Source organism: Squalius cephalus, assembly GCF_949319135.1.
Source record: "Squalius cephalus genome assembly, chromosome: 1".
Taxonomy (NCBI): Eukaryota; Metazoa; Chordata; class Actinopteri; order Cypriniformes; family Leuciscidae; genus Squalius; species Squalius cephalus.
In genome coordinates this window covers 56,855,698-56,869,567 of record NC_137122.1, presented here as the reverse complement: position 1 = coordinate 56,869,567, position 13,870 = coordinate 56,855,698, and the positions used below count along the sequence as shown (strand labels likewise).

The window sequence follows — 13,870 nt, the reverse complement described above, 5'->3', positions numbered from 1 at the left end:
AGAACTGGGAACCATGTCTGGTTCTTCCAGAACGGTGCTACAAGCAGCACTGGGCATTTTGTCTTCCTGACCCGTTCCAACACCTGTGGCAGGAGGGAGACGGGGGGAAAAGCATATAGCGGGCAGCGCGGCCACCTTTGGGACAGCGCGCTGTCGGTCTTTGAAAAGAATGCGGGGCAGTGAGCGTTTTCGTGGGACGCGAATAGGTCCACCTCCGCTTTGCCAAATCTCTCCCACAACAGCCGGACTGTTTGTGGGTGTAGAGACCATTCGCCTGTAGGAACGTTGTTCTTGGACAGTCTGTCCGGGCCCACGTTCAGAAGCCCGGGCACATGTACTGCTCTCAGCGAGCGTAAGTTGTGCTGAGCCCATAGTAGGAGGCGATTCGCCAGCCTGTACAGGGATATGGAATTCAGACCGCCCTGGCGATTTATGTAGGACACCACTGCCATGTTGTCCGAACGGACTATGACGTGTTGGTCCTTGATGTGGGGACAAAAACGCGTCAGCGCGTTGTGCACTGCCAGCATTTCTAGGCAGTTTATGTGTTGGAGCTTTTCTCGTTCCGACCATAGGCCGAAGAACGGTCTGCCCTCGAGCAGCGCTCCCCATCCCGAGGTGGATGCGTCCGTAGACACCATCCTCACCCTCGAGGAAGTCCCCAGGCTTACACCTGATTGGTACCAGTCGTTCGCCATCCAAGGCACCAGGGCTGTGACACAGTCCTGATCGACCTTGAGGCGTAAATGACCGGACGCCCATGCTCTGCGCGGTACCCGCGCTTTCAACCAGAACTGCAGCGGGCGCATGCGGAGCAAGCCCAGCCGGAGAACTGACGATGCTGAGGCCATGAGACCCAGCATCCTTTGAAATTTCCTGAGCGGGGAAAAAACGCCGCGGCGGAAAGACTTCGCCGCGCGCTGAATGTTCAGCACGCGCTGTGGCGACAGCCGCGCTGTCATAGACCGTGAGTCCAGAACTATACCCAGAAACGGAATCGTTTGACTGGGGTTCAGTGAACTCTTCGCCCAATTGACCGTGATACCAAGATTCTCGAAGGTGATCGAGTAAAATGGCTCTGTGCTCTATGAGCTGAGATCGTGATTGGGCTAGGATCAACCAGTCGTCCAAATAGTTCAGCACTCGCATGCCTCTGAGTCTGAGAGGAGCGAGCGCTGCGTCCATGCATTTCGTAAATGTACGAGGTGCCAGGGACAAGCCGAAAGGCAGGACTGTATACTGGTATGTCTGACCCTCGAAGGCGAATCTCAAGAATCGCCTGTGATGTGACGCTATCTGTATTTGAAAATACGCGTCCTTCAGATCTATCGACATGAACCAGTCTTCCCGGCGAATATGCGCGAGAATTTTGCTGGTTGTGAGCATTTTGAAACGGCGTTTCACTAACACTCTGTTCAGTCGTCTGAGATCCAGAATGGGTCTGATACCGCCGTCCTTTTTGGGGACTAGAAAGTATCTGCTGTATATCCCCTGTTCGCTTTGCGCTCGGGGAACAAGCTCTATCGCCCCTTTGCTTATCAGTTTCAATATTTCGGCGTGAAGTAGGTGTGCTACATTCAGCGGTACCGAAGTTTCGACGCGCGCTGTGAAGCGCGGAGGGCGTCGATGAAACTGTAGCGAGAAGCCTCTCTTTATAATGCCTAAGACCCAGTCCGAAACCCCTGGAAGCGCTGCCCATGCGTCCGCATGGTTGGCTAAGGGCCGGATACAGAGCGCGCTCTGTTCACCGTGCGACAGAGGTGCTGCGGGGCTCACAAACGTAGGCGTTATGCCTGCGGCATTTGAGGCGGGGGGCGCGCTTAATATAGCGGGCGGAGCGCTCGCCCTCGACCTTACAACAGTGTTTGGCTGAGTGAGGGAGGGCTGCGCGAGTCCCGTGGGACTCGTGTGTGCAAGTAGATGTGGGCTGGAAGCGGGCACATTTACTGCTTGGGGCGCGCTGCTTGTGTAAGCAGCGCGCGCGCTCACAGGTCTCGTTTTTACAGAGAGCCTGTGATCTGATAGACATAGTGTTCGTGGGCACTGAGTAGTGGGCACTTTTACTATGTGGGGAGCGCAATCGACCTGAGTCGATTTTATTTGCGCGAGCCCTGAGTGCAGGGCTGTGCTTGTGTGTAGGGATGGGCACTGAGGAGTGGGCATCGACACTACATTTATAGCACCATCGGCCGTGGCCGGGACTTGGGGCGCGCTGCTTGTGTAAGTAGCGCGCGCGCTCACAGGTCTCGTTTTTACAGGGAGCCTGTGATCTGATAGACATAGTGTTCGTGGGCACTGAGTAGTGGGCACTTTTACTATGTGGGGAGCGCAATCGACCTGAGTCGATTTTATTTGCGCGAGCCCTGAGTGCAGGGCTGTGCTTGTGTGTAGGGATGGGCACTGAGGAGTGGGCATCGACACTACATTTATAGCACCATCGGCCGTGGCCGGGACACCAGAAATCACACTCTTTTCGGGATATATCTGGGTAGCCGTAAAAACGGCTTTTGAGTGCAGGCAAGCGGGCACTTGTACAGGCTTGCGCTTTGCAGAAAACGCTGGAACAGCCGCGAGACTTGGGGCTGAAACAGCGAGGCGCTTGGGTGGGAGGCCGGCCGCAACGGGACTCACACACCTGCGCTTTCCTAGGTGGGCTAGGACTTCTTCGGGACCTCTGGTTTCACCGCAATCCTCGGTTGCGGCGCGCGCGCGGGGCGCCGGGCGCTCGATCGAGAGCGGGGTCTCGAGCTGCGCTGTCGTGGCTGCTGCGAAGAGGAGGCCGAAGGCGGAGGCTGAGGCTGTGAGGTTCGCGGAGTCCGTTTATCACGACCCGTCGCGGAACCAGAGCGCTTCGGTAGGAAGTGCTTGAAGGCCTGGGACGCTTTCTGGGCTTCGGTAAATCTCTCTACGAACTCGGAGAGAGAAGAACCAAAGAGGCCAGCGGGAGACAGCGGGGCGTCGAGAAACGCGGTGCGCTCGGAATCGGCCATCTCCGTGAGCGTCAGCCATAAGTGCCTCTCAGCGACAGTGGCGGAGGCCATACAGCGTCCCATGGCTTGTGCGGCAGCTTTGGTGGCTCGGAGCGTGAGGTCCGAAGCACTCCTCAAATCCGCAATACAGACAGCATCAGGCCCAACCTCGTCCTATTTACGGAGGAGGTCACCCTGGAAAATCTGTAATGTAGCCATGGTGTGTAGCGCTGACGCGGCTTGCCCAGCGGCGGAGAATATTCGCGCGAGCAGCGTCGACGTCATGCGGCAGGCTTTTGAAGGCAGCACCGGTTTAGTCCGCCGTCCAGTAGAGGGCGGGCACAGATGGGTCGCTATAGCCTGTTCCACCGGCGGCAAAGAGAGGTAGCCTCGGTCATTCGCCTTGTCCAGAGAGGAGAATGCAGGCGACACAGATGAGCGCGTTCGCGCAGAGTAGGGCGCGTTCCAGGCCTTCGCAACTTCTTCGTGTAACTCAGGAAGAAAAGGAGCGGGCTTAGATTCCGGAGAAGTGCGCTCACCAGGGAGGAAGCTACCATCAAGCCGGGTGCGAGAGGGGGGCTCCGGTGCAGACCACTCGAGGCCGAGGCTCGCCGCGGCCAAAGCGAGTACCCGCATGAGCTCCGTCTCAATGCTGGCTCTCTTTGAGGGCTTTTGGGCAGGAGGCGCGAGATCCTCAGGGCTCGGCCAATCCTCGCTGCCTGAAGCCAGGAGAGAACAGGAATCCTTCTCGTCCGACGCGGCCTCTGAGACGATTTCCTCTGATGACGCGGCGGCAGACTGCGGGCGCTGAGCATCAGGGAGTGAATCGTGCGAGGCCGGTGAAGCTGGCGGGCGAACCGGCGAGCTGGGTCGGGCTGGAGAGGGTTCCGGGATCCGCTGCGAGCGGCGCTTCTTACGGCGCGGCATCGCGGCGGTGAATGCAGGCTTCGAAAAGGATGCCAGGCGGGTCCTCAGAGCCACCATAGGCAAAAGCTCGCAGTGAGGGCAGCCGCCGTCAGCGAGCGCGAGCGCTGCATGGTCCTCACCGAGGCAGGAAACACAGATGACGTGGTCGTCTCCCTCGGCGAGTGGGGCTCTGCACGAGCCGCAGGATTTAGGCATCTTTAGAAAGACGCCGCTCTTTTAGGGGGTGAGTGTTACGAGAACACTACACACACACACACAAAACAGAGCAACAGAAAAGGATATGTGCGTCGGAAAGCGCAGCAGGTACGGCTGTAGAAGGCGGCGTTGGCCAGCGGCTTCAAGTGGCTCGTCCCGCTGAAGTGCTTGCTTCAAAACGACGCTGCTTCCGTGATCCAGCGATGCGTGCGCTTCGCTGAAGAGATTAAAATCAAGTGAATCAGCCTTCTCGAGCTCCTTTTATAGAGGTAAGCCACGCCCGTCTCGGCGGGAAGTGGCGAGGAGGGCGCGAAGCGCCCTCATTGGTCTGATGTTGCATCAGCCTGCGCTCGATAGGCTTATGCAGTTGCCGCAGAGCAGCCAATGAGCGGACAAGCCGTCTTGCTTCAGCTGTCTGCTGCTGCCGCAACGCGTTTTACATATATAAAAATTAAAGGATAATTTTTGCTTCAGTGTTTCGTGAAAAGAGACTTTTCCCGTAGCGTTTTTCAAACGCAGTACGAGAGAACTCTCGTAAGAGAACAATCATTCACACAAATTGTCGCCCTACTGTGAATTTGCTTGATCATTTACAATAGAGATTGATCGCTAGCTGCTAGAAACATAACGTTATATGTTGTATTCACCAAAGTTAACGCTGACTGCATAGTTCTAGCTAATTACATCTTTGTGTTGGTTTGGCGAACATGAACGTCAGTTTAGAAAGAAATATGGATTTACCCACCAGTTCTGCAAAAACAGAGCAACTGAATGTCGGATTGGAAGCCCCTCTGCCGGCGGAGTTCTCGCCACCTTTAAAAGGTTTTTCCGATGTAAATTCGGTATTTCGCGCGTTCCTTATCCTTGTCCCTTATCCTTGTTCCTCTTCTTTGCAATTTGTTCATCGGAACGTCGTCTCTTTGGTCGTGTTTTGGCCATAATTCAAACTTCCCTCTTCATGCTTCTCTCTCCTCCACACGCTCCACACCCACTTCATGTGCACGCGCACTAACCCCCCAAACCCCACCCTCAAATACTTCTTGTCAGTGGTTGGCTGGAGCACTGTTTGTTGTGTTTCATGGTGCGGGTGAGCCCAGTTTGTTTTAGTTGCCGTTTGTGGAGCCTGTGGTGTCTACAGAGACCGCGTTTCTCTACAGTGTGTTCAGGGGACAGGCAGCTAGCAGATAGTGAGGAGATGCTTGCTGTATGTGACAAAAAATGTTTTGGCCTAAAAAACGTGTGGCATCGCTTCGAGCACCTTTAAAGAATACTATCAAGAAGAATTGATTTTCTATTGATAACCCTACTAAATACTATAGCCTATAGAAAATATTTCATTCATGCTGTTGCATGTGGATAAATATGTGTATAACTTAGGGCTATGTGAAATATATTTGTCATTTTTTTTCAGATATTGACGATTATCGTCGGGAAACAGACTGTTATAATCAATATCGCGATAATTGCTTGACATCGTTTATATACGATAATACCGTCATATCACCCAGCCCTAGTCCTAAACCAGGGGTCTCCAACACGTCGCTCGTGAGCTACCAGTAGCTTGTGGCCTGATTGGAGGTAGCTCGCCAAGGGGCCATTCACATATCGCGCCTTTTGCACGTTCACACACAGGGGTACATAAGCAATATCAGTATTGAAAATACAAAACTTTACCACACAATAAACATTAGAAAAAATAACATTGTTTAGAACAGTCCAGGTCAGAAAGTTTCTTAAATTAGAATAATCTTGTAAAACCCAAGAGTTTCTTTTTAATTTAATTGTCAAAATTCAGTGTATTATTCTTGTTTGTTTTTTTGCCACATACAGGCTTGAAATCAAAACTCTCATCTATGTACCTGTAAAATTAGTGTCTATGAGGAGAGAGAGGAGGACAAGCGGACCTGTAAAATGAGTGTCTATGAGGAGAGAGAGGAGGAGGCATTTGTTCACACTCAGAGAGCAGCATCTCCAGTATCCAGCTGTGTGTCAATGAAGAGTAACAACTCCATGGTTCAGCCCCCTTATCTCAGTGATGGACCATCTCCAGTATCCAGCTGTGTGTCAATGAAGAGTAACAACTCCATGGTTCAGCCCCCTTATCTCAGTGATGGACCATCTCCAGTATCCAGCTGTGTGTCAATGAAGTGTAACCACTCAATGGTTCAGCCCCCTTTTCTCAGTGATGGACCATCTCCAGGATTCAGCTATGTGTCTATGAAGAATAACAACTCCATGGTTCAGCCCACTTATTTCAGTGATGGACCATCTTCAGGATTCAGCCATGTGTCTATGAAGAGTAACAACTCCATGGTTCAGCCCCCTTATCTCAGTGATGGACCATCTCCAGTTTCCAGCCATGTGTCTATGAAGAGTAACAACTCCATGGTTCAGCCCCCTTATCTCAGTGATGGACCATCTCCAGTTTCCAGCCATGAGTCTATGAAGAGTAACAACTCCATGGTTCAGCCCCCTTATCTCAGTGATGGACCATCTTCAGGATTCAGCCGTGTGTCTATGAAGAATAACCACTCAATGGTTCAGCCCCCTTATCTCAGTGATGGACCATCTTCAGTATCCAGCTGTGTGTCTATGAAGAATAACCACTCAATGGTTCAGCCCCCTTATCTCAGTGATGGACCATCTTCAGGATTCAGCTGTGTGTCTATGAAGAGTAACCACTCAATGGTTCAGCCCCCTTATCTCAGCGATGGACTATCTTCAGGTTTCAGCTATGTGTCTATAAAGAATAAAAACACCATGGTTCAGCCCATTTATTTCAGTGATGGACCATTTTCAGGATTCAGCCATGTGTCTATGAAGAGTAACAACTCCATTGTTCAGCCTATTTATTTCAGTGATGGACCATCTCCAGGATTCAGCTGTGTGTCAATGGAGAGTAACAACTCCATGGTTCAGCCTATTTATTTCAGTGATGGACCATCTTCAGGATTCAGCCATGTGTCTATGAAGAATAACAACTCAATGGTTCAGCCCCCTTATCTCAGTGATGAACCATCTCCAGCATTCAGCTGTGTGTCAATGAAGAGTAACAACTCCATGGTTCAGCCCATTTATTTCAGTGATGGACCATCTCCAGGATTCAGCTGTGTGTCAATGAAGAGTAACCACTCAATGGTTCAGCCCCCTTTTCTCAGTGATGGACCATCTCCAGGATTCAGCTATGTGTCTATGAAGAATAACAACTCCATGGTTCAGCCCCCTTATCTCAGTGATGGACCATCTCCAGTTTCCAGCCATGTGTCTATGAAGAGTAACAACTCCATGGTTCAGCCCATTTATTTCAGTGATGGACCATCTTCAGGATTCAGCTGTGTGTCAATGAAGAGTAACAACTCCATGGTACAGCCCCCTTATTTCAGTAATGGACCTGCTGTGACCGCTGACCCTGCGTGAGTATCATTCACTATCTGCTAGAGCTGCACGATTCGAGATGAATTGAGAATCTCTTTTTTTTTTTTATAAAATAGAGATCACGATTCTCTCACGATTCTGAATAGACAACTAAACAAAATATGTAATTTACTAGAGGTTCTGAAAAATATATATAATTACTTTTAATTCAGAGTCAGTGTTTTTGAACAAATCTCTTGAATTAATGATTCAGTGACAAATACATTTCATTAACAGCCAATTCTCGCTACCTACTGGTGTAACGATGTAATTCAGAACATCTTTTTTTAATTTACATCTTTCTATAAGTGTCAAGTTCCTTATCTGTCAGTCATGTTCGACGTTATATGGATACTGACAAATGGGGTCTTACGCCCTGATCACCTCTGAGTAGTAGAAAAATGGCCAATGAAATTGGTGAGTGAGATTTTCTTGACGATCCACTCCCCCGGACATACAGTTATATGAGCTGGCCGGCAGCTCACTCATTTAGATTTTTGCTTCTGAGCCGAGGGGCTGCAACAATCGATCAACAACAATCGCTCTTTCCAATCACCTGCTATTAAAGATTTTCTAAAAGAGCTGCAAAGAGGAGATCTCTCTTTGTTGGAAAGATCAAGGCGCATTCAGCTGTGTTTCTCCAGATAAGGCAGAGTGCAGAGTTAAGTGCTGCGATTCTCCCCTGGGTGCTTTGGCGTAAAAGAACAAACTTGCCTAAAAGAGCAAGCACAGGCGGTGAACGTCTTTTAAAACATGCCTTTCCATCGTTGTTTTTCTGGATGCAGTAATTTCCTGTCCTCGTCTGATGGCCACGATCACTGTCTCACATGTCTGTTCTGAGAGCATGCTGAGACTGCATTCGTGGATGATTCGTGTCCTCATTGCAAGAGCATGACCGTGTCGACATTGCGGTCGTGAATCTCCTTCAATCTCCTAGAGTCCCATCTGCTGTTACCCAGACCAGTTCCTCTGTACAGCACAGGGCTGAGGTGGTTAATATAGTGTATGTACACAACCACCCTATAATGGTTAGAATCCAGCCACTCCTCTTTTTTTAATCCCCATAAATCATAAGCAGTGCCTCGGAACAAGCCGTTTGCAGAATGTAGATTTTGTGACATCACAAATGCTTAGGCCCCGCCCACAACTGCTGACGGACTGTGCCCTATCAGCATAGACCTCGCTCTGAGTGAGCTGTACACAGTCCGCCATGTTTATCTCCTCGCCAGAGCATTTAACTGCAGCATTCAAGTAAGACATTTATTTTTATTAAAGCAACTAAGTTATTCAATCAAGAGCAGTGAGTGACTTTCTGTTTTTCTTTAGTTGCTTGATATTTATTAACAGCATTTAGAGTTGTTGGAGTTGTTGTTATAAGCAGAGTTTAGATGCTAAAGCCGCTTAACGCCACTTCCGTCAAAAATTAGATGATAGTGAGCGAATGCTCTCCGTACATAATATACGTTCATCAAATACTTTCGCTTCAAATCCGCTAAATCCCAGCCTCAGCCCATTCAGAAATACCAGTTCATTGACAGAAACCGCTAAACACCACTTTCTCAGTAAAGTCCTCTAAATTCACAGAAACCAATCAGAAGATGTGAATCGAATCATATGATTTCAAGTGAATGACGGTGTGCTTATGGAGCCGGCTTTCAAATGAAGAGCTGCAAGTTATCACATTTTTTCTATCGTTACAGTGGTAACAGAGTTTCCGCTAGAAAAAAATGGTGCCGGTCAAAGTGACCGGCAGAGGTTTTGTTTTCCGGACATTTTGATGATATGCCGGTCAAATATCGCCTCTTAATTAGTCAAGTTGAGGAAAACTGGAGGCAGGCTATGTAACTTAAAAAATGACATAATCAGGCCGAATGCAACATGTTTATTAGCCTAACTTTCAAATAGATGGAAAAAAAAAATTCTATATGGTTTGTTTCTTCATTCGGATCTATTTGCGATCCATTCCATTCTAAACAAACAACGCAGTTTACATGCTTCGCCCTTGTTTCATTATTCATTAGGATAATAATTAATAAATGCGCGCATAATTATCAGTGAACTTGATAAATGTTGCAGATATGTTTTGCTATGCATGCACAAACAAATGCCTTTCAACTTATGTGTGCAAAATTCAGAATAAAATGAATGTGCAGCAATTTGTACAAATAGAGAGTCTAGGTCTACTATACGTGTTGTAGCCATTAAATAAGCTCACTTAGTTTAATATTTGTTAAAATATTATAATGTTATTTTTTAATTTATGTTCATTATGAAAAGTGAACCGCACAAGTAAGATAGGATGCGCGATATCGAGAGACATGGAGTGGGTCAGACATGATTTTGACCACTTAATTAAGTTTTGTTTTGTAGAAAGACTTTTTTGAAGTGAATTTCGTTTTATATAAATTGTATCTTAATTTTAATTTTTTTTTTTTATCAACCAATTGCCTGGATTTAAGCAATTGGAAGCAAATATAGCAGACGATAGGCCTAATCATGCAGGCGCCCGCGCGGTCACTTGCATTGCTCGTGAACTGGAGCGCATCTCATCCTAATTTAACGAAACTCAGTGTAGGCCTCACAGACATGAAATATATCTAATCCATGATGTGCATTTCTCTCTAGGCGCGTTCACTACTACGGAGATGGCGATCGTCAACTTCATCTATACGGCTGTTGTTGCTGTTAATAAACTAAAAATAATAGGCCTATAATTTTATTAAACAATAAATTAAATGAAATTGTAATTGTATTAAAAAAGCAACAAAAAAAATCCTGTTTAAGTTTTTTTTATTTTATTTTTTTTTACCTATGCTAATTACGCATTCAATTCAGGTAGGCTACTGAGTCGCTGTCCTCAGTGCCCAGAAAAGCGCTGAAACGGAGATGAAGGGGAACCCGTTTTTATTTTATTTTTTGGCTTATTTTAACTGATCCATCCAGTTTTCTGGAGGCCCACCTACAATCAAAATCCTGGCGCTGATATCAAAAATCAAAATCCAAAATCCTGGCGCTGATATCATGAAATAACAGACCGCATTCCACATTGGAATTCAACCAAGCCATGTAATAATGTTTAATAACTTTCAAACGGTAGAGCCTGTTCCTTTATAACATAGCCAAAGGTCGGTGTATTTTTGCTTTATACATTTTAGGCTTATTCTCAAATTCAGATTGTGTTAGGGGGGCGGGATTATTAGGCAATTTTATTTGGACAATTTGACCGGAGAGATTTAATTTCATTTTTTTTTCCGGCCAATGTCCGGTAATTATCCAAAACGACAAATTGGGGAGCAATTGGCTTTATGCCCAGCTGCACTACTTCCTGAACTTCAGCCAGCTCCTTTGTTTCCTGTTTGCCATTATTGGACAAACTGATTAATCCAGGTGTGCCTGACCTCAGTAACAATAATCAGACACACCTGGATTAATCAGTTTGTCCAATAATGGAAACAAAGTAGTAGGGCTGTAATCAACCAAAGAAAATCTTGGTCGACTAAAGTCCTGAAATTTTCGACTAAAAATCGACTAAAAATGATTAAAAGGTTATGATAAAAATGATAAATGATAAAATGATAATGATAAAAAGGTTAAATTAATTAGCCGCGAACTGTGCGCAGTACTTGATAGCCTTGTTGTCCGCCTAAATGAATTATAAATAAACATAAAAAACTAGTAGGCTATTTGCAGTATATTAAATCGGTTTTGACCTAATTATTTTGCACTGAAATGAGTCTGACACACGAGTCTGTCGGCTCTGCAGCGTTGCATCACGTGCATCTGCGCGCAATATCATAGCCTATGATTTCCGAAAATAGTACTATGTTGTCAACTAGTGATATCATCATCACAAGAACTTTTGAGGAATATGCAACATAATTTAGACAATTGTTTTTGTCATATGTATTATAATAACTGACAGGCACTATCATTTCATTGCAGCTCGCACAGAGCGAGGCTAAACATAGGAGCTCAGCTTCGTGGCTGAGACACGAATAGACTATTAACTAACTTAAAGCTTTTACTCTTAAACACAAAAGGCACGTCCACTATAATAAAAAAAAGAATGTTTATTAAACAAACCAGATCAAGTAATAATATTCAGCAAACCTTCTAGTAGCCTACTTTCTTCAATCTGTCTGTCTCTCTTCTCCAGTGGGTTGGGCTAAACCAAAAGAAGTGAAAACAAGGGGGGTGTTCTGAAGACAGACTGTTACCTGTGAAACAGGGGTGCTCTGAAAACACCCCCATTAGTAATTAGTGCTTTCCACCTGATGAAATGAAGGCGGCAAAACTAATGAGATGAATGCGGCAAAAAATCGACCAATTAGAATTTTGGTCGAGCAAAAACGTATCGACCAAATAATCGACTGGGAGATTACAGCCCTACAAAGTAGCTGGCTGAAGTTCAGGAAGTAGTGCAGCTGGGCATAAAGCCAATTGAATACAAATGAGGGGAGCAATAGAAGCAAATACTATATGACTAATGAAATACTACAGACATTTAATAAAGTAATCACTGAATAAATAAATAAAACACTGCATATTCTACCTTAAAAATTGTACTATGGTTGCCCAGCATGGCTATACCAGCTCAGTAGGGCTATTGCAAACAGTCTACTACAGAGAAATTTCATGTCGGCACATTATTTGAGCAGATACAGAGCAAAGCACGTAGCGCAAACACGGAACAGAACATTGAGCAGAGAGTAGCGCGCGCGCACACACACACAGAGAACGGAGAGTGCGGCGCGCACATGGAGCGGAAAATACAAAGCGGAATACAAATGTGTCCAAGACTTTTGCACAGTAGTGTATATCTCATTATGATCTGAAATATATCTGTTTTTCTCAGTATCATCAGCAGGAAGAGAAAGAGAGCAGCATCTCTAGTATCCAGATGTGTGTCTATGAAGAGTAACATGTCCATGATTCACCCCACTGATCTCTGCAATGAAGCCGTGCCCTTTGACTCTGTGTGAGTATATTCATGTACACTTACATTAATTCATTACTTTTACTTCATTTAATTTAGGAACATTTTTAAACTCAATTTACTTCATTCAAATTCATTTTCATTGGGTCAACACAATTTAGTTGGATTACATAGACTGTTTTATTTTTAGATAAAAAGATTTATAACTAAATCTTCTTACATCATTCAATGTAATTTAATTAATTTACTAAGGTATATTTAATTCATTATTATTATTTTGTTGATACTATTTAATTTAATCAATTTACTATTATTTAATTGTCTTAGTGTCCAATATTGTTTACTTAATTTACTAATGTTTAATTAATTGACTTATATTAGTCTAATTTAAAGATCTAGTATAACTGTAATGCAATTATGACATTTTTAGGAATTGTGTTATGTTTATTACTTAAGAATCAAAAATAAAGAACAAAAACAGAAAGAGCGAAACATGGTAAGAAAAAAAAAGTGTCCTGTTGCATGAAGCTAGCTGAACAAACTATAGTTTGAGTTTCAGAGTAGGTTTAGAGTTGACAAATCCAGATAAATCCAACCTGGTTTAGATCAGTTTCTGCGATCTCACAAAGCTCAGTATAAACATTCTCTGTCAACTCAGGTTTGTCCAGTTTGCGGTTAACTCTGAAGCTCGTTCTGTAGCAATCATTTCCGCACCGAGTCTATTTTTGCTGTGCTGCACGCACTGAATTAAAGGGGACATATTATAAAACTCTGACTTTTTCCGTGTTTAAGTGCTATAATCGGGTCCCCGGTGCATCTACCAACCTAGAAAACGTGAAAAGTGACAACCCAGTAACTTTGTAAGCCTTTCTCTGCAAGCATGTCAAAAAATAAGCCGATCAGATTTCGCTCCTCTTCTGGCGTAGGAAGGGGATCTTATTATAATATTACTGCCCCTTAATCTGCACGTTTCCACCCAAGGTGCCGCCATTTGGTTTCCCAAGCGACAACAGTGTAACCAGTTCTAAAGTAATGGCAAAAAATTGGAGCAAAGCAAGCAAATTTATCTGTCGTTGCTGCACAGACGAGCACTGAACCCGGCCCCAGATGAGACAAGAGAGCAGTGGATTAATTTTACTTTTAACGGAAATCCCCCAGAAACAGATGAATCAACAACTACACTCCACAACAACTACATAAATGTAACCTCTAACCATTCAGAAATGTCCAGGTGCATCTAAAAGTTGCAACCTCTTCCTGAGTCTCTCCGTAGGGCTGCACTCTGCTACTGGCTATTTATGAGATTTTGGATGAGTGAGATTTGCGTTTTGTTATTGTATCTGAAGCTCATGTAAAGGATCATCCGTCTTCTGAACGGGGGCAGGGAGCAGCAGCTCATTTGCATTTAAAGGGACACACACAAAAACTG

At 45.5% G+C, this 13,870-nt stretch overlaps 1 protein-coding gene across 4 annotated transcripts in view; it reads left to right on the top strand.

Annotated features, from left to right (window-relative positions):
• The window catches only part of LOC307155419 (NACHT, LRR and PYD domains-containing protein 3-like), a 117,735-nt gene that overhangs the window by 20,341 nt on the left and 83,524 nt on the right, over window positions 1-13,870 (top strand). For all 4 annotated transcript variants that reach the window (XM_079866022.1, XM_079866021.1, XM_079866020.1 and 1 more), the window contains exons 2-3: window positions 5,922-7,504; window positions 12,361-12,483. In XM_079866022.1, the coding sequence (XP_079722148.1) occupies window positions 6,003-7,504; window positions 12,361-12,483 (1,625 nt within the window). In that variant the 5' untranslated portion in view covers window positions 5,922-6,002. The remainder of the gene's footprint in view (window positions 1-5,921; window positions 7,505-12,360; window positions 12,484-13,870) is intronic.